Here is an 18,496-nt window from a genome sequence, read left to right as displayed (position 1 = left end):
TTACAGTTTTTAAACTATGTTAGAATTACAACCAACTCCCTAACAAATGTGACCCTAACTCTGGACCTAGTAAAGCCCCATGAGCATTCTCTCTGCAGAAAGATGCTGGTCATGAAAGCAAGTTAATTTGTGAAAAACAAAGTTTTTCAGGAGGATGAAGATTGTAAACAAGCGGATACAATCCTTTGAGTCTTTACTGTTTAGACCTTAGTTACCAGCACAGGGAAGCTAATAAGAATGTGTCTCACATTCTCCGTCCTAAGGCCAGCCTCTGAGAGGGACACCACACCTCGGCTCTCCTGCCACATCTAACACAAGACACAGGACCTCCACAGTGGCTCTCCATCACCACAGGGGATGGGTGAGAACTCAGATGTGAACAGGGAAGGATCCTTCCTGACTCCGTGGCCTTGTTCTAACCTCAGGGTTTTCCTTAATTCAAAAGTTCTAAGCACAGTCCCCTTTCCTCCTACAACAGCTGGGTGAGGTACAGACAAGAGACAGCAGAGGAAACTTAGGCCAGACTCTGAGGACCCACCAAAGCCATCTCAAGCTTTTGATTGTGTTAATGTTGATGGTGGCGTTTTTAATCTTATATTCATTTATGTGTGTGTGTGTGTGTGTGTGTGTGTGTGTGTGTGCATGTGTGTGCACAGGATGGACAAACTGCAGTGTCTGTTCTCTCCTTCCACTGTGTGGGTTCAGGGATCGAATTCAGGTCATCTGGCTTGGCAGCAAGCACGTACTCACTGAGCCATCTTGCAGTCCTGTCTCAGGCTTTTTAGATATAAGACAGGTTGTGCTATTTCAAGCACGAATTAACAAAACTTTCCAGCTAGTGACAAAAAATGTTGGCTTCTCTGACCCTTTAATCAAAAAAGCAATTCATCAGCTACAATTCCAGATGGTACTAAACCCAAGTCTGTATTTTAAAAATCTGAAGTATTTGCCCACTTGTGTGAGATCTAGTGTGTAATCAGTGTGAGTCAGATGGCTCTGCCCTTTCTCCTTTAACTTTCAAGTGTAAGACACAAGCCTGACGTGATGAAATGCTTGCACCCAGGCACAACCTGTGCCCAAAGCATTTTAGGTTTCGCCCAACTGGCATGATGCCCGGTAGAAGACAAACACAGTCTCTTATTTTTCTCTGTGACTAAGATACTTGAGGGAGGGCCAAGAAGGATCTTTAGGTCACCTACTCCTTGGTTTGACAAGTGTACACTCATCCATAGCACTGTACCTTGGATCATGGATAGTGAGTGGGAAGCTGGAAGAGACCCACACAGTCATCTTTCCTGCAGGCTAAGGAAAAGGGACTCACAGATACTCCAACTGGAGGTCCTCAGAGGAACATAAACGCACTTAACCTGTGCATAAACCACAGATTAAGACGGCAGCCAGGGGCTGGCACGTGGCTTTGTGAGTGAGTTTAGAAAGAAAAGCTCTTAAACAGGCTGTGGAAACCAAGTGTAGGTAGTAATAGCAAAAGAGTTAAAAGAACCACTCAAATAACTGAGAAACGCCTCTGTGCTATATGTCTGGGTGATCAGACAATGCATCTAGGTCACTGCCTGAATGACTGGACCCAGACGTTAGTGATGCCTGCAACTTGGCCCACGCCTGAGGTGCCCTGCTCTTGGTGGCCTCTATAAACATCCGGGTTTGCTCCTTCAGCTGGTCGAGTTCCACCTGGGTTGCTTGGTTTTGACGAATCAGCTCCTTGGTTTTCAAAGTGATTTCCAGCAAGCCGGACTTGTGGAGGACCACTAAGGTGTTCTGGAAGCGCCTGTGCTTGCTCTGCCTCTGCTCGGCACAGACGTCTGGGCTGTGGCAGAGGCGCTCGGCGGCCCACAGCGGTGAACTGTAACTGGCTGACAGGGGCGAGAGAGGGGAGCTGCTCTCCAAGCCATGCAGAGTGCTGTCTGACGCACACACAGGACTGGCAGGCGAGGCAAAGGTCAGACTGGGAGCTTTAGCCACATGACTGCTGGACACGGGCTGAAGGGTCTGCGGACTCCCGCCAGCCCCCAGGGAGGGCACTCCTTGCAGAGCCGAGTCCTCGGTGAGTTTGGAGCTGGGTGGGGCTGGGGTGGAAGGACCGGAAAGCACGGGGCCAGTCTTGGCTGGCTCGCTGGAAGACAGGCCTGGCCCCAGTCTCTGGGTGCAGATTTTCTTCGGTAGCCCACCGGCTCCTCTTTCTTCTGAGCTGAGGGAAAGGCTCCTTTTGCCTGGGTGGGGGGCTATTTTGGTGTAAGAGTTTAGAATGGGCAAGTAGTTTCTAGAGTCTGACTTTTTCTCCCCAGTCTGGCACGGGCTCACAGGAGACGGCACCGGAGGATGAAGGACAAAGAGCTGGGGCTGTGCTGAGATCAGCTCAAAGGAGGGCCGGACAGTCCAGGACTGCAGCTGGGAAGAACTGCTGCCGCCCTGCAGACAAAGGAGAAGAGCAGCTGCATTCAGGACGGAGGAGTGCAGCCCCAGCTTCCACCCCAGGCAAAGCAGGCGGGCGCTCAGCTACAACTGCTTCCAGTGCCGGGCTTCCCGCATGCACAGGGAGCCCTTGCTGAGAACTGGAAGAAGCGGCCTGAAATCCACTTATATCTGGTACCATACCATAAAACAGGAGAAAAACAAAACTAAAAGCAAACACAAAAACGTTTTCCTAAGAGAAACTTGAGGAAATGTTTTAAATTCTGTCTCCGTGTGTACCTGTGTATGGGTAGGTGCACGTGAGAGCAGCTGGCCATGGTACCAGTGTCAGATCCCCTGGAGACGGAGTTACAGGTGGTGTGAGCAGTCCAATATGGGCGCTGGGACCAAACATGGGTCCTCAGGAAGAATAAGTGTTCCTAACTACTGAGCTACCTCTCCAGCCCTGAACTATCTGCTTCTAATCAAGGCTATCACTCAGAAAGAGAAACTGGAGGTAGATGAAATAACGGCACAGTCAAGGTACAACAGTGGTGACAGAAACAGAGAGTACAACTTCCTGGCCAAAGCTAGAGCTGCTAAGCTCAGGCTGGGCTTGGACTCAGCTGCTCGAGTGCTTGCCCAGCATGCCTGGAATCCTTTACTGGACCCCATCATCGCATAAGACCTGGCATGGTGGCAGATACCTATCATCTTGGCATTCAGGAAGTGCAAGCAGGAGCATCGAGAGATCAAATCCATCCTCAGCTACATGAGGATTTCAAGATCACCCGGGCTACTGGAGACCCTGTCTCAAAACACAAACAAACCCCAAAACTAAACCAACCCCGGAAGAGGCTAGCTTGTCACTGAGCTTCCTAGCACCTGGCCAGACCAGCAGCCTGCCAGCTGTCCTGTGTCCCTCTGCTGGAAAAGCCTCCTCACTCCTGCACATGGCTTGTCAACAAGGCCACAGAGCAACAAGAAGGGCAAAGAGGAGAGAGGGCCAGCCAGGAGGAGAGGCCCTCACAGGCAGGGCAGCACTAGCAAGCAGACAGCTCCCTGGGGCTGCATCCCGTCTCTGTGCTCTTTCCTTTCAGTGAGGAGAACCGACATTCCTGCTGAGATGGATCTACCAAGCAAAATGTTCAAATGATTGTTCAGAATTCACCAGCGACCCACCTTGCTGACCTCAGTGTGTGTTCTGCAGAAGTGACCAGGCAGTGTTTACACACGACACTAGTATCATACCATAGCCATGTTCTTTTAACCTCTGGCTAGGATGGGAAGGCCAACACTAAAACCATATTTTCAATATACCTTGTCAATGCAAGAACTCTATTTTCAGAGTAAATTACATTACTATAAGTTTAACTGTTGTTTGACTTAAATCACTTTTCCATTCCTTAAACTTCTCTATTCGAACTTAACCAAGTTTTTATGAATGAGTTCTCAGTCTCAAATCCTATAACCTAACTAATATTTGCAGGCACTGATGTTTCCTATCTAGATAAATAACCACATAACGGACATGGTTCTGTGCTAGAGCCCAGTCCAGACTACTCACAGCTTTACAGTCAACAGCGAGGACCCTGCTGCCGCTCTCAGCCCCAGAACTGCCCTGTCACCAGCTGTGGCTCCAGCCTAGAAACCGCCTCTGCGACTGCAGCAAGACGTCCTTCCTGCTTCTGTCTTGGGCTCAGTGTCGTCTTATGCATCCCAGGCTGCCCTCAGACTTGCAATCCTCCTGCCTCCGTGTCTCCAGGGCTGAGATGTACTACCATGCAGGCTTACAAATGTGTCTTATACTCCTAAATTCCCAAACCAATTCAGATTAAAGAAGGGGTTCCGAGGGCTGTGATGTAGTGCAGTGGTGTGTGTTTGCCTAACATACACAGGCCTTGGCTTCAGTGCTCAGAACTGAAAAAGGAAAAAACCTTTTGATTCTCCCCTAAACTCTGCCTTGAGTTAGAATGCACCACTGAAGTAACTTTTTGGTTTGGTTCCATTATACATTACTACAGCAGGTCAAGGTCCCTTTGAAACTAGAAATACAAAGATAAAATAGTGAGAACATAAGTCCTGGCTCACGCATATACTTCTAATTTTTGTTTTTAGCTCGCACTCTCCTCCCCCCACTCCCCCACCCCCTACCCCCACCCCCGTGTATACATCAGTAGAAGTATGTGTACATATGAGCTCAGGTGTCCTCAGGTCAGAGGAAGGCGTGGTAGAGTATTTGCATAACACACATAAACACACACAATTTAAAAAATAAATCTTAAAGAAAAAAATTTAAATCAGAAAACAAACAAATAAAACCAAACAGCATCAGTAGTTGAAAGGTAACATCCTCTCCCAGGTGGAAGGTCCACATCTCTAGTGTGTTTCTGAAATCTCTTCCTGCAAAGCGGAAATGTCTACACTCTGGAAGCGCAGAAACTTCCATCTGTAAAGACTCTGGCCCCACTGGTCCTCCTCACCTGCTTGACCAGCACATTCTTCATGACCACCATAGGGGACAGTGCAGGGAAGGCACTGTTTGCAGCTTTGGAGCTTGGCCTCGGCCTGTCCTCTCGGCTCCAGCCCAAGGCACTCAGCACGTCCTCTGACTCCATCTGCTCTGCAGAGCTCAAGCATTCTGAGCTCCCATCTGGTGGGCAGAAAAACGGTCAGTTCCTGTGGGCTCTAGGCTAACAGCTCATAAGCCAGCCCTGGACGCCCTAAAATAGAAAGGAACATCTTTGATGGGTGTTTCTGTGAGTTTTCTGAGGTGGAAATTTCACTGGCTATTCAAACCATTCCTCCTGCTGGGCTTGACCTTCTCTAAATCCTTAGAAGAGCCCCAATCAGTCAGGGTTCCTGTGAAAGCACTCATCCCCAGATCACGTGAAGAAAAGAGCTTACTTTGATTTTATTTTATTATTTTCACAGCTTTGTTGTTGTTGTTGGTACATTCTGCATGTGTGGGGACGGAGGGATATGCGTGCCCCGCTGCACATGTGGAGGACAGAGGACAACCTGTGGGAGTCAGTTCTCTGCTACCAGGTTCTGAGCCTTAGTGAGAAGTGACTTTACCTGCAGAGCCCTCTCACCAGAGCTAGGTAATTACTTTCCAAATCTGTTGTTAAGAAGTGGGGAGAAACTGTGATCCCAGGCAGAGTTAAAATCTTTACAGGCTCTAGAAACCACAAGATACAATCAAAGTAAAAAAGCAAAGCCAATTAAAATCTATATCCATTAAAATGAAAAGCTTTGTCCTGAGTTTCTGATTGAGTGGTTAGTGCTAACTGTCTGGAGAATCTACACTCGCCTATGAGACAAACCCCCAGGCACACCTGTGAAGGATTATTTAGTTCAAGTTTAGCTCTCAGAATGTCAGTGAGGGATTACCTCAATTAGCTTAACTGATGTGGAAAGATTCAGCTAGAGGCAGGACCACTCCCTGGGCAGGGATCCTGTGTAGAGAAGGGAGTGAGCTGAGCACCCGCGTTCCTTGCTCTCTGCTTCCTGACTGTGGGTAAGCTAAGAAACTGCCTCAAGTTCCCACTGCCTTGACTTCCCTGCCACAAGGAACTTTCAACTATGAGCTGAAATAAATGCTTTTCCCGTAAGCCGCTTTTGTCTTGAGTATTTACTTTATCACAAGATGAACCCAGACAGTTTGTGTCCCAACAAAGGGAAGAGGTGCTCAAACACTGAGGGGCAGAGTGTCTGTGGTTGTTATTTTGTGTACCCCAATAAACTTATCTGGGGTCAGAGAACAGAACAATCATAATATTAAACATAGGTTTAGGCAGTAGTAGCACATGCCTTTAATCCTAGCACTCCAGAGGCAGAGATCCATCTGGATCTCTGTGAGTTCAAAGCCACACTGGAAACAGCCAGGCATGGTGATTCACACTATGGCAGGAAGCAGAAAGGTATATAAGGCATGAGGACCAGGAACTAGCCTGGTTAAGCTTTTAGACTTTTAGCAGCAGTTCAGCTGAGATCCATTCGGATGAGGACACAGAGGTTTCCAGTTTGAGAAAACAGGATCGGCTGAGAAGTTGGCAAGGTGAGGTTAGCTGTGGCTTGTTCTGTTTCTCTGATCTTTCAGCGTTCACCCCAATACAGGGCTCCAGGTTTGTTTTTTTATTTTGTTTTGTTTTGTTGTTGTTGTTGTTTTGTTTGTTTTTTCGAGACAAGGTTTCTCTGTGTAGTTTTGGTGCCTGTCCTGGATCCCGCTCTATAGACCAGGCTGGTCTCGAACTCATAGAGATCTGTGAGGCCTGGCTCTGCCTCCCGAGTGCTGGAATTAAAGGCGTGTGTACCACTGCCCAGTGGGTTTGTTTTTATTAATAAGACCTTCTAAGATTCGTGCTACAAGTGTCAGTGAGACAAGGGCACATTTAACTCACTGGCCAAATTTGAGACAATGCAGGGAACAGAAATATGCAGTTAACGCACCAGCAAACTGAATTACTAAAGAATTCTACAAATCCAGGGTGATAATTCAAAAAGGGACCAGAAGAAGGAAAATGCTTCTTAACCAAGAGGTTCAGTGACTGGGCAAAATGACAGCATTAGTAGATCACAACCTTTAAATCGCTAGAGTGGTAACCAGTTCAAGTGAGATAGTCAATAGATGCTAAAACACTAGTCAAGAGTTTGCAAGAGGGGGCTAGGGAGATGGCCCAGTGGTTATTGCTGTGGGATGATCTGTATGTCAAATTGCTCTGATTGGTCAATAAATAAAACACTGATTGGCCAGTAGCCAGGCAGGAAGTATAGGCGGGACTAACAGAGAGGAGAACAGAGAAAACAGGAAGGTGGAGGGAGTCACTGCCAGCCACCGCCATGACAAGCAGCATGTGAAGACTCCGGTAAGCCACGAGCCACGTGGCAAGGTATAGATTTATAGAAATGGATTAATTTAAGCTGTAAGAACAGTTAGCAAGAAGCCTGCCAGGCCATACAGTTTGTAAGCAATATAAGTCTCTGTGTTTACTTGGTTGGGTCTGAGCGGCTGTGGGACTGGCAGGTGAGAGAGATTTGTCCTGACTGTGGGCCAGGCAGGAAAACTCTAGCTACAGGTTATGAGCACTCTCTGCTGTTCTAAAGGTCCTGAGTTCAATTCCCAGCACCTACATGGCAACTCACAACTGCCCGACGCCCTCTTCTCTTCTGGGGTGCAGATGTATATGCTGACAAAGTACCCATATGAATGAAAGAATAAATAAATCTTTAAAAAAAAAAAAAGAGAGAGTTTGCAGGAAGGAAGACAGTATAGTGGTACCTGCCTATAATCCCAGCACTTGGAGGCTAAGTTACCCACACAAGCCAAAAACTCACTCTGTAACCCAGGCAACTGACCTTGTCATTCACCTGCCTCGGCCTTCCCAGAACCTAGGATTCTAGACATGTGCCACCAGGCCCAATTAAAAGATTATCTTTACAATAAAGAAATCTGGTACACAGTACCTTTTAACCAAGGGATCAGAGAATCATCAAAAATGAGAACGGGGGCTAGAGAGTGGCTCAGCAGTTAAGAGCACTTACAGAGGACCCAGGTTCAGTTCCCAGTCCCCACTTCAGGTGATTAACAACCTCCCGTAACTCCAGTTCCAGGGGATCTGATGCCCTCTGCTGCCCCCCAGGCACCTGCATGCAAGTAGTGCACAAACTCATGAAGACACATACATACAAATAAACATATCTTTAAAAAAAGAAAAAAATGAGACTAACTTAACAGTTTCCTTGTGTTTTGGAAAATATACAACATCAACAATGCAGTGTTCTAATGATTCCAAAAATGTGGAAGCTATAAAACTACAGTCCTGTCTTGTTCAAAGATGTCAGTGTCATAAAGGAAAGAAAAGATAAGAAAGCTATCCTGGATTATATAACATTAAAAAGGCAGGCCATCTACATACAATGCATGCTTCTCAATGGGATCCTGGATCCAAAAAAAGACAATGGCAAATAGCTATAAGGACATTACTGGGACAATGGGAAAAATCCAAATAGACTGTCATTAGAGAGAATTCAATCAGGTTGACTTTCTTGGATCTAATAATGGCATTATAATTATATAGAAGAATGCCCTTGTTTCTGAGATTCATACTAAAGATTTAGAGATAAAATGCTAATTGTTTGAAATGTTTGAAACTTTTCAAACAGTTAAGCCAGTGTATATAGGAGAGGATATGAATAAAGCCAAAATGAAAATTCCTAGTGGACCTGAAAGAAAGTATCTTTCTTGCGTGGGGTGGGGTGGGGTGGGGTGTGATATTCATTCATTTTTCTTTAGGTTTGAAATTTCTCAAAATAAATTTGGAAAAATAATTAAAATAGAAAATATTATCCATTTTGGATTTGCAAATTTTACTGAGGTCCTTCTCAGGCAGCCTTTTGGCCAAGATCAAGTAAGAATTTCATTATATCCAAGGTAACTGGAATAATTCAGGCAGCGACCACGTCCCTGGAATCTAACCCCAAGAGTGACCAGCATTCACTGGGACCACCTTCTGAAAGAGGATTGAGGGTGGTCATTTTTAATATCACTCTGTGTCCGAAATAGTGCAGTACTTATTAAAGCAACTAGCCTGACAAAGACTTTCGAAGACGGAGCTAAATGGCAGTGGTCCTGGGGATTCTAAACAGAAGGACCGTGGATAAAGTGTGTTTTCTTCTCGACTCCCACAAGCGTCTAAACGTTTACTGTGAGCACACATCACCTTTATGATCCAGAAACAGATCAGCAGCAAATGCGATACTCAAAGAGAAAAAAGCCCTTCAGTGGTTTCTAGACCTTTGGCCTTGTTTTATAGGCCCCACTTTCCAGACCCTTCCCCAGCCTCAGTACCAGAATCTCTAAGAGGGTCTAGGAATCTAAATCTTTAACAGATGTTTCAGGTGGGCTTCATGGTGAGACAAGCCCAGTAAGCAAATTCATTAAGTGAAGGGATCCCAATTGCTACAGGCTGGCGCACCCTTCCCTGGACTGTCCTGGTCCTGGGCATACACTAATTCCTCTGTTCTAATCCCCTGGGTCAGTGCTGTCCCTCTCTGAGTAATACTCTATTTATAATTGAGCTTCTCATTCAGCATGCCTACGAGATGAAAACGTACCAATCTAAGAAGGGGAGAGTCCTAGACTTCCTAACAGCAGCATTCCCAGTATAAGTGAGTAAATCAGTAACAGGCCTGGATTGTCTCTGGAGCCTGGGTAATACCTATAAATCTTTCCCTAGAAAAAGCTCCATTCCCAGGATAGTAAGCCCGACTCAGTGGCATCATCCTGAGAATCTCCTGGGACATTAATGTTGACATTAATTCAATATTTAGAGTAGTTCAAGCCACTCCCCTCAGCCCTAGACATAAGAGCTTCAGCACAAAGTTAAGAGGCTGAGGTGGGGATGCAGTCAGCCCTTCTGGGGAAGGCTCTGGACAGCTCTCAATGAAAGCTGCTCTACTATCAGTCTTCTTATTTTTTAATAACTTATTTATTTTTATTTTATATGCACTGGTGTTTTGCCTGCATATAGGTCTGTGTGAGGGTACTGGGTATCCTAAAACTAGAGTTACAGACAGTTGTGAGCTGCCATGTGGGTGCTGGGAATTGAACCCTGGTCCTCTGTAAGGGGCAGCCAGTGCTCTTAACCACTGAGCCATCTCTTCAGCTTTTTAAAAATTTTTTTTAAAGATTGGTTTTTTGATCCCACGTGTGGTGGTGGATGCCTTTAACCCTGGCACGTGGGAGGTGGAAGCAGGAGGATCACTGTGAGTTCGAAGCCAGTCTGGTCTACATAGTAAGTTCCAGGACAGCCAGGGCTACATAGACAGGCCCTGTCTCAAATAATAATAATGATGATGACAATGATGATGATGATAATAAATAAAAGATTTGGTTTTGGGGGGAGGGTGTTCGTTTGATTTTTATTTTTTGAGATAGGGCCTCATCATGTAGCCCTAACTGGATTGGAACTCACTATGTAGACCATACTGGCTTCAAACTCACAGAGATCCACCTGTCTCTGCCTCACAAGTCCTGGGATTAAAAGCATATCTACCATACATGCTCAAGGATTTGTTTATCTTCTTTTATGTATATGTGTGTGCCTATTTCTCTGTCTGAATATACATGTGCATGTACACGCAAGTGCCCTCAGAAACCAATACATGTGCATGTACACGCAAGTGCCCTCAGAAACCAATACATGTGCATGTACACGCAAGTGCCCTCAGAAACCAATACATGTGCATGTACACGCAAGTGCCCTCATGCCCTCTGCAGAAGCAGCAAGTGCTCTTAACTGCTGAGCCATCCCTCCAGCTTCCTGTTCTACTTTCTTATGTCTAATGGAGTTTACAGTTGGCCCAGGTGGCTCACAGTCCAAACACAAAGTGTACAGTTATTAGGAAAAACTGTTAGGAGCGGACTTTTTTAAGTATAGTAAAATTACTTTCTAGGCAGGTGTTATCTTAACAAATGACAGTCACTTACCACATAAAGACGGTTCGGCCAATGACAGACCACATCTGAGATGATGACTACATCATAGGGCCTAAGTATGTAACAGGCTATATCATCTAGGTTTATGAAAGTACACCCTAGTGTTCCTTAAGGACCAAGTTCTCATTACATAATACATGACCACATTACTTTTAACTGACCTTCACACTGTTTCATGGCAACAAGATACAGTAGTATTTTTCTTTTTCCCTGCCATGAAAAAGGAGTTAATGCAACAGAATCCTGAGTATTTTTAAAAACACTTGTCTTTGAGACAGGATCTCATGTAATTCGGATTGGCCTTGAACTCGTATGCAGCTAAGGATGACCTTGAACTTCTGATCCTCCTGTTTCTACTTTCCAGTGCTGGGATTACAGCCATGTCCCAGCCCGCCCAGTTTTATGAGTACTGGGGATCCAACCCACGGCTTCCTGCATACGAGGCAAGCAGTCCACAACTGAACTACATTTCCAGTCCATGTTCAAATATTTTTTCTAGTAAGTACAGTTTGAAATGGCAGATTGAGAGTTTAAAGTCTAAATTGAAAAGGAAAATTACTTTTTCAGAACTAACCTATGGTGCCATAAGATACCAGAATCACCAACCACCACCCCTTGGTTTCAGAATTGCTATTTTTAAGAGCTCAGATAGTTATTTATCCTGTATGAGAAAGCTTCTTGTGCTTCTTATACTAATGAGCTTCAGGGAGGAATGTCTCCATGCATATTATGGAGCAGAAGGCAGAAGAGTAAGATGTTGTTAACCTGAAAAGCCGGAGTCCTTGTCTGAGTCGGCAGCCACCACACCGAGCGGCCGAGCGACTCTTTTATTCTCTGTGCCTCGGCCGGGCTTGGCAGAGAGTCTTCGAGGGCTCTCTCTGGATGGCATTTTCCTCTCCATGTTAGCGGGCTGGAAGCTGGGTCACAGACAGTCTTTGCATGTGGATTGCTCTATGAAAAACAACAAGGACGTAAGAAGTCATCACCTGGAGAGTGAACCAGGCGAGCCAAATGGTGAAGAAAGTGAGAGCAAAGACTGCCAGCCTCACCCCTTCAGCTACACCGTCTCCGCAGTCGCAGCTGACCAAGCTTCAGGTTTACTACACAGAACAGTTCCATCCAAAAGAGGCTCCCCACCCCTTCTGCCCTCTAATTCCATTGCGAGTCAAGGCACACAAACCATGTTCAGTGGAAGCTTTGTGAACTGCTAACAAAGGGACATTTGATTAGGCTTTTTGGTAACCAAATAAACTTGCCCTCCTCCCTGAGGAGAAGAGAGGTATCAGCAACCAGCAAGGCGAGCTTTCCTAGCAGATGTCTAGGTGATATACTGCCACCACTCACAGTCCGGGGTGTCTCAAATAAACCTCTCAGTTCTCAGAATGAAGTACTGAGCAGAGTACAACCAACGTCATACGTGCACGCATACACACATACATACACTACTTCAAAAGACTTTTTTACATTTATTCTAGGTACTTCTGTGTACGTGAATACATTGGCATGAACACACATGTGCCATGACACATGTGTGGAGGTCAAAGGACAACTTGCAGGAATTGGTTCGGCCTCCACCTTGTGGGTCCTCAAACTCAGGTTGTCAGGCGGCAAGCACCTTTACCTGCTGAAGTATCTCACTGGCCCTATATGCTACTTTTTAACATAAAACAATACACACACACACACACACACACACACACACACACACACACACACACGGGGCTAGAGAGATGGCTCAGCAGTTAAAAGCACTGGCTGCTCTTCCAGAGGACCTGGGTTCAATTCTCAGCACCCACATGGCAGCTCACAACTCTCTGTGACTCCAGTTCCAGAGGATCTGACACCTTCACACCAATGCACATAAAATAAAAGTTAAATAAATTTTTTTTAAACCACAAAACTTTTACAGCCCTGAAGGTATATATAGGTCAGTGGTGGAATGCTTACTTAGTATAAGTTTGGTCACAACAAAAGAACAAAAACTTTTATGTATAAACATATTTAAGAAGTGTTTATGGGGAGTGGGCTGGAAAGATGGCTCAGCAGTTAGGAGCAGTTTTGATTCCCAGCACCCACATGGTGGTTCACAACCACTCTAATCCTAGAGGATCCAATGCCCTGTGGGTACTAGGCACACAAGTGGTATGTACACAGACATACATGCAAACAAAACACTCATATACATAAAATAAATTTTAAAAGTGTAAGAGCTTATATTGCATAAGGATATACAACATTTATTGCTGTTAATGTTATTCTTGAGTTTCACAATATCCTCCTCAGCTGTAATCCATTTTGCAATGAAGCTCAGATGCATTACATTCAGTCACATGTCTACATAAAAACATGTATCAATGCTCCTATAAACTGGGCATTGTGCTAGACTGAGGATACAGAGGGAATAGCATAACTGTGTTAGTATCCTTCCTGCAGCTTGTGAGCTAGAGAGGAACAGACATTAACCAAGGATTCATACAGTTGATGATTACATTGACAAGAGCTTTGAAAAAGTGAGGCTATGGTCTGTAGCACCAGGAAAAGTACCATGAGGCTGGAATCTGGAGGCTGAGGAGTCAGCAGGCATTAGTGTGGTCAAAGACTACAGGTGAGCTGTTGCAATGTGTTCCAGGCCAACGTGAAGGCTGAAGGGAGAAAGAACTTGGCACACTCAGAAGTAAGTGGCCAGGCTGGCCAGAGCAGAGCGCAGGAGCAGAAGACCATGTACTGACAATGGGGGTGGGGGAGAGGAGGAAGAGCAGACACCCAGGACAGACAGGCCCTGCAACCCCACATGCTGGACAGACTGCGGATGTTAACTAAGGCGCAGCGGGAGTGGTGGCACACTCCAGAACTCAGGAGGCAAAGTCAGGGGGACCTCTTGGTCTATAGAGTGAGTTTTTGGCCAGCCAGGGCTACCTAGCCAGATCCTGTCTTTCAACAACAAAAACAAGAGACACTTTGGGGATAAAGAAAACAGGGTGCCACCAAGGAAAACAGTAATAATGAAACTGGGTAGGCATAAGCAAACCCAGAGATGCTTTAATTCACAATCCACTCAGGACTCCATGCACTTCGGCCAAGCAGCACTGTCCCTGGAATATCCTGAAGTGCCATACCTGAACATTTCTGCTAGTTCAGGACCTAGTGAACTAGAGAGAAGACTCCTGGGAAATGAGGCAGGAGACTCATGCTTTGGTGCACTCTTGAGTACCCCTTCCTCACATATGTACAGACCAGTGGTTCTCAACATGTGAGTCGTGACCCCTCTGGGGGTCAAATGGCCCTTTCACAGGTTTGCATATCAGATACCCTGTGTATCAGATATTTACGTTACGATTCATAACAGCAGCAAAATTACAGTCATGAAGTAGCAACAAAAATAACTATGGTTGGAGGTTACCACAGCATAAGGAACTGTATTAAAGGGTCCCAGCACTGGGACAGCTGAGACCACTGTTCTAGACAACTGCAGTGGACTAAGGACACACACTGATCGGATGGGAGTGAACGCTCAACACCATTCCAAGCAGAAGTCATCATGCCCCACATACAACTCATTTAGGAAGGTTTGTCAGCCCCACCCAGCTCAGGTCACATCACTCCCCTTCCACACAATGATAAGAACGACACTGTCACATGTAACAGAGCACTCTGCAAAGGCAATGTCTCTCTGTCTGATAGCTACGATGCTTGATAGCCTGGACAATCCTGTTTAAAAAGCAGACTAAAATGTAAAACTGTATCCCTAATTAAAGCAGGAGCCTATGAAACCCAACAAATGCATAGAGTACAACTTTCCTAAAATAATACTGTTCCAAAGTGAACAGAGCCTTCTTTCAAATGAAACTAGATGTGGCTTCTGGATGGCATTCAGACTAAGGCAGGTCTGACCAGGCTGTTGATCCAGATTAGAAGGGCATGTCAGTTGCAACTACTTAAGAATCTGAGAAAACTTCACAATATCTTACTAAACCGAGGCATTTTACAGGCATTTTAGAGAAAGCATCCCAACTTAGCCTTCTATGATCCTTGGACAAGACAATAAAAAGGGTTATCAAAATGTTAGTGCTGCCCGGCGGTGGTGGCACATGCCTTTAATCCCAGCACTTGGGAGGTAGAGCCAGGCAGATCTCTGTGAGTTCGAGGCCAGCCTGGTCCACAGAGTGAGATCCAGGACAGGCACTAAAACTACACAGAGAAACCCTGTCTCGAAAAAAAAAAAAAAAAAGTTAGTACTGTTGCTAAGTATCAAAATGTGAGTACTGTTACTAAAACGCAGTCAGGGGAGCTATAGAAAAACATGTAGGAATTTACTCTGGTTCACAGAAAATTTACAGGATAATGTTGACTACAGAACCAAAATACTAAAACTTCGACAAATTTGTTAAATTCTAAAATTTGAGATCCTGGGGAATTGGTGGCAATTGGGAATAAAAATAACAACAAAACCCATACAATTGACTTTAGAATGGCCAAGTGTCTGCTTTGGATGCAAAAATGTTTAAAAATATGAAAGCCTCTCTTCTTGATAAAATTCTGTTTAAACAGGAAAAAAGCCTTAACGTTCCAGCTGAGGAGGCCCATGTAGGAAGGTGCATGAGAGCTACACCCACTTCTCTTCTTTGGGAGGAAGTGGGCTGACACACACACACAACACACCAGAGGAAACCCTAGGCAGAAAAACAGGGGGGGGGGTCCCACTAGCACCCCTTAAGCCAAGAACCACACAAATAGCAAAACCTAAAAACTCAAGAAATCAAGAGGGTTTTACTTTCCCTCCTCGGTATTATTTTACAATAGAGTCAGATACAAGCATCTGAAAATGGGTGACATGGTCTTCACCTGCTACCTCAGCTCTCGGCTCCCCGAAGCCACTACCACTTTCTACACATCTCAGATTACCCTGCATTTCCCTCATTCTGCACGAGGACTTAACTAACACTCCCAAACAGGCAGAGCCAGTGACCCTAACTGGGCCTCATATGAATATCCGGGTAACACACTATCCAAAAGGTTGTCAAAGCGGGCAGTCTACAGTGAAATTCAAAATGGGAAGCGAGTCAACACAGAGGCTCATATAAACTGGTACAAGAAAACACTCTCGGAAGTCCTCCGCAGCACCTGGTGCCTACTTCCATTTTTCACTCCTTACATTCAGGTCATTATTCATCTCTAGAAGCTCACAGTTGCTGGTTTTGTTTTTATTTTGTTTTCAGTCTTTGCAACAGACTTGTAAGGCATTCAAGAGAATACTAAATTCTAACAAATCTCAGTCTGGCAGTCTCTGAAAACCAAAGCAGTTTAGCAGTCACCGAAATACCTGAGTTCAGGTATTTTGACGGTCAACGCTGCATTTCCAAACACACGATCACCTCAAGATCTAACTTTCAGGTCTAGTCCAGTATACCCATTATTCTAAGATGGGACAAATATACCAACCACATTAAAAGCTGGTGTGACCCACTATCTCTGGCGACCAAAGGGTTACAGGGAAAGGATCTGAAATGCAGCTTTTAGTGCTCTCCTTTTATAGCTACTTGGCGACATTCCTGAGAGCTCACGTTCCCTTTAAATGTCTCACGTGTACGACATGCGTGCGCAGAGGTGTGAGGTGAAGGCCCAAGCCAAGGCTCATATGGAATAAAGTGATAAGGTCATAGAAAGTAAAGCCTTTATCAGCCATAAAACCATGAGTAACCCCAGTTACAAAAGTGCTAGTACGTTTTCTCTGCAGCCATTCTCTTCTGGTCTGCATGTTCAGAAATACCGTTCCAGGAGAATGTGTATTGTAGTAGTGGAAAAACTGCACCTGCCTAAGTGTCCACTATTCATATTCTCCTTCAAACTCCTTCCCATTCTCAAAACTGGCTGAAAAGGTCGTGTCCAAGATCCTGCCCTGTTCCACACGGTCACACGGTCTCCCATGACTCTCTCCATCCTTTAAAGGGGGGCATGTGATTAGAGCACGTTCTCAGATCACTTTGAAAGGGGGGGGCTCACAGTAACAGTGCCCACTTACCCATTCACACCAGCCCACAGGACATCTGCGCCAGGCAGCAGCATGCACACCCTCCAGGCATCAACTAGCCTGCCAACTCAACAGGGCAGAATTGGGCAGACCACAGGACTATGCTGTGACTGGCATACCACCAGTCTCCAGGGCAAATGCCCAGGCAATGCCTCCTGCCAGAACTTGGGCAATAAACAGAAGAGCTTGGCTCGGGCCTGGGTCCTGGGTCCAGATCAAAACTGCCCTACCCAGCCACTAACCATTGACTTCTTACTTGGCACTATCCACCTGCCTCGCATCCCTATCCTTGGCACTACGCCTGGCTAGCTGGCCTAAAGTAGGGGACCGCGGGCCCCTGGAATAGACAGTGCACCTGTGTCTGGGCATAGCTGCTAAATGGAGGTGCTGGACCCTCACCTGCCCTCACTCACTCGGTAAGCAGCCCTCGTGCCCACCAACCAGTCCTTTCCCAGACCCCTCTGCTCCTCCCGCAGGAGCCATGGTACCCAGGGCCAGGCCAGGGCACACGTGCCCTCAGGGACTCACACCACCGGCCCCTCACACAAGGCCCCATCCCTACACACCGTCTCTGCCTCACCCCAGATTGCCTTTCCCACGCGCCGGCCCGACCCTTGAAGGCAAACCAACCAAACAGAAGCCGGGGGCTGGCGAGTCCCTCTGCTCCCAATAGCTGGCGACCCCCGTCCCCCCAAAGTCCTGCTTCCCCTTTGTGTCCACTTTGCTCTCCTTCCTCCTCCACCTGCTCCCACCTGCCTTCTCGGTGATCCCAGTCCCAACCTGCCAGTGTCGCCATCCCAGTCGCCTCCCCGCCCCGTCCCCACCCCGCCCGTGCCCGGAGCCAAGCGAGCCCTGCCTCGCTCACCTAGGGCCAGGGTCGCCGCTCCGCCACCAGCCCGGCGGGTCAGCTGGCGCATGCGCGAGCCGGGCCCCACGACTCCATGACAACCTGGTATTCGCCGGGTCTCTTTAGCTATTTCCCCCCCCCCCCCAGGCCTACCCGCCCCTTGCTCCTCCCCCTCGCCTCCGCGGCGGCTTTTCACCGGTCACGTGACCCGGCTCCACGGAACCAGCACCATGGAGACTGCGCGCTGTGCTCCTGGAAGGGCACTTGGAGACCCGCCCTTCTCTTCCCCCCCCCCCCCGCCCCGCTTCCGCTCTCTACGCCGGAAGACCTGCAGGTCACCGCTCTCTCCACAGCGGCGGTCCTCTCTATGGTCGGCGCCTGCGGTTCCGCCGCCATCTTCCCTGGCTCCTGGAGCCATTGTGTGGAGAGCAAGCACTTAGGACTGGATTTTGAAGGCCGGGGTCGGGATTCGTTCGGGGATCCTGACGGGAAGCGGCTCTCGGGGTGTGTCCTCCCCCCTCGCCCCCCCGACGCCGTTAGGGGTGGGGACCGGAACTGGACGCGCCCGGCCTGGGGTGGCTGCGGCGCCCAGCGTGGGAGGACTCGCGCGGGCTGGCAGCCGGGCGCGGTGTCTGCCTGCGGCTCGCTCACGTTTTTGCCACGCCTGTCGCCTGGTTCGCTTTCCCCGTCAACCCTCCAGTCCGTGCACGAG

General features: G+C 47.1%; 1 protein-coding gene across 2 annotated transcripts; it reads right to left on the bottom strand.

Annotated features, from left to right (window-relative positions):
• Positions 1-624: 624 nt before the first annotated feature.
• Positions 625-17,914, bottom strand: Cipc (CLOCK interacting pacemaker). Of its 2 annotated transcripts, none has more exons than XM_059279282.1 (4): positions 17,803-17,914; positions 11,675-11,860; positions 4,893-5,062; positions 625-2,427 (listed from the first exon to the last, which is right to left on the bottom strand). In XM_059279282.1, exons 2-4 carry the CDS (start codon positions 11,808-11,810, stop codon positions 1,531-1,533), a joined length of 1,203 nt encoding a protein of 400 aa, XP_059135265.1. In that variant the 5' UTR covers positions 11,811-11,860; positions 17,803-17,914; the 3' UTR covers positions 625-1,530. The 2 variants fall into 2 exon arrangements, with proteins under 2 accessions (XP_059135265.1, XP_059135266.1); XM_059279283.1 differs by lacking the exon at positions 17,803-17,914 and adding an exon at positions 17,690-17,759.
• Between the last annotated feature and the right edge of the window lie 582 nt (positions 17,915-18,496).

This window comes from Peromyscus eremicus, chromosome 14 (genome assembly GCF_949786415.1).
Source record: "Peromyscus eremicus chromosome 14, PerEre_H2_v1, whole genome shotgun sequence".
NCBI lineage: Eukaryota > Metazoa > Chordata > Mammalia > Rodentia > Cricetidae > Peromyscus > Peromyscus eremicus.
The sequence above is the reverse complement of the archived record's forward strand: the minus strand, read 5'-3'. Positions and strand labels throughout refer to the sequence as shown.

What these genes read in the sequence shown, in the direction of transcription:
- Cipc (XM_059279282.1), bottom strand. Translation starts at nt 11,810, where the DNA reads ATGGAGAGGAAAATGCCATCCAGAGAGAGCCCTCGAAGACTCTCTGCC. An exon ending in CAAGGACTCCGGCTTTTCAG is followed by an intron (nt 5,063 to 11,674) that starts GTTAACAACATC and finishes TCTGCCCACCAG; the next exon opens with ATGGGAGCTCAGAATGCTTG. An exon ending in AGAATGTGCTGGTCAAGCAG is followed by an intron (nt 2,428 to 4,892) that starts GTGAGGAGGACC and finishes CTTTGTCTGCAG; the next exon opens with GGCGGCAGCAGTTCTTCCCA.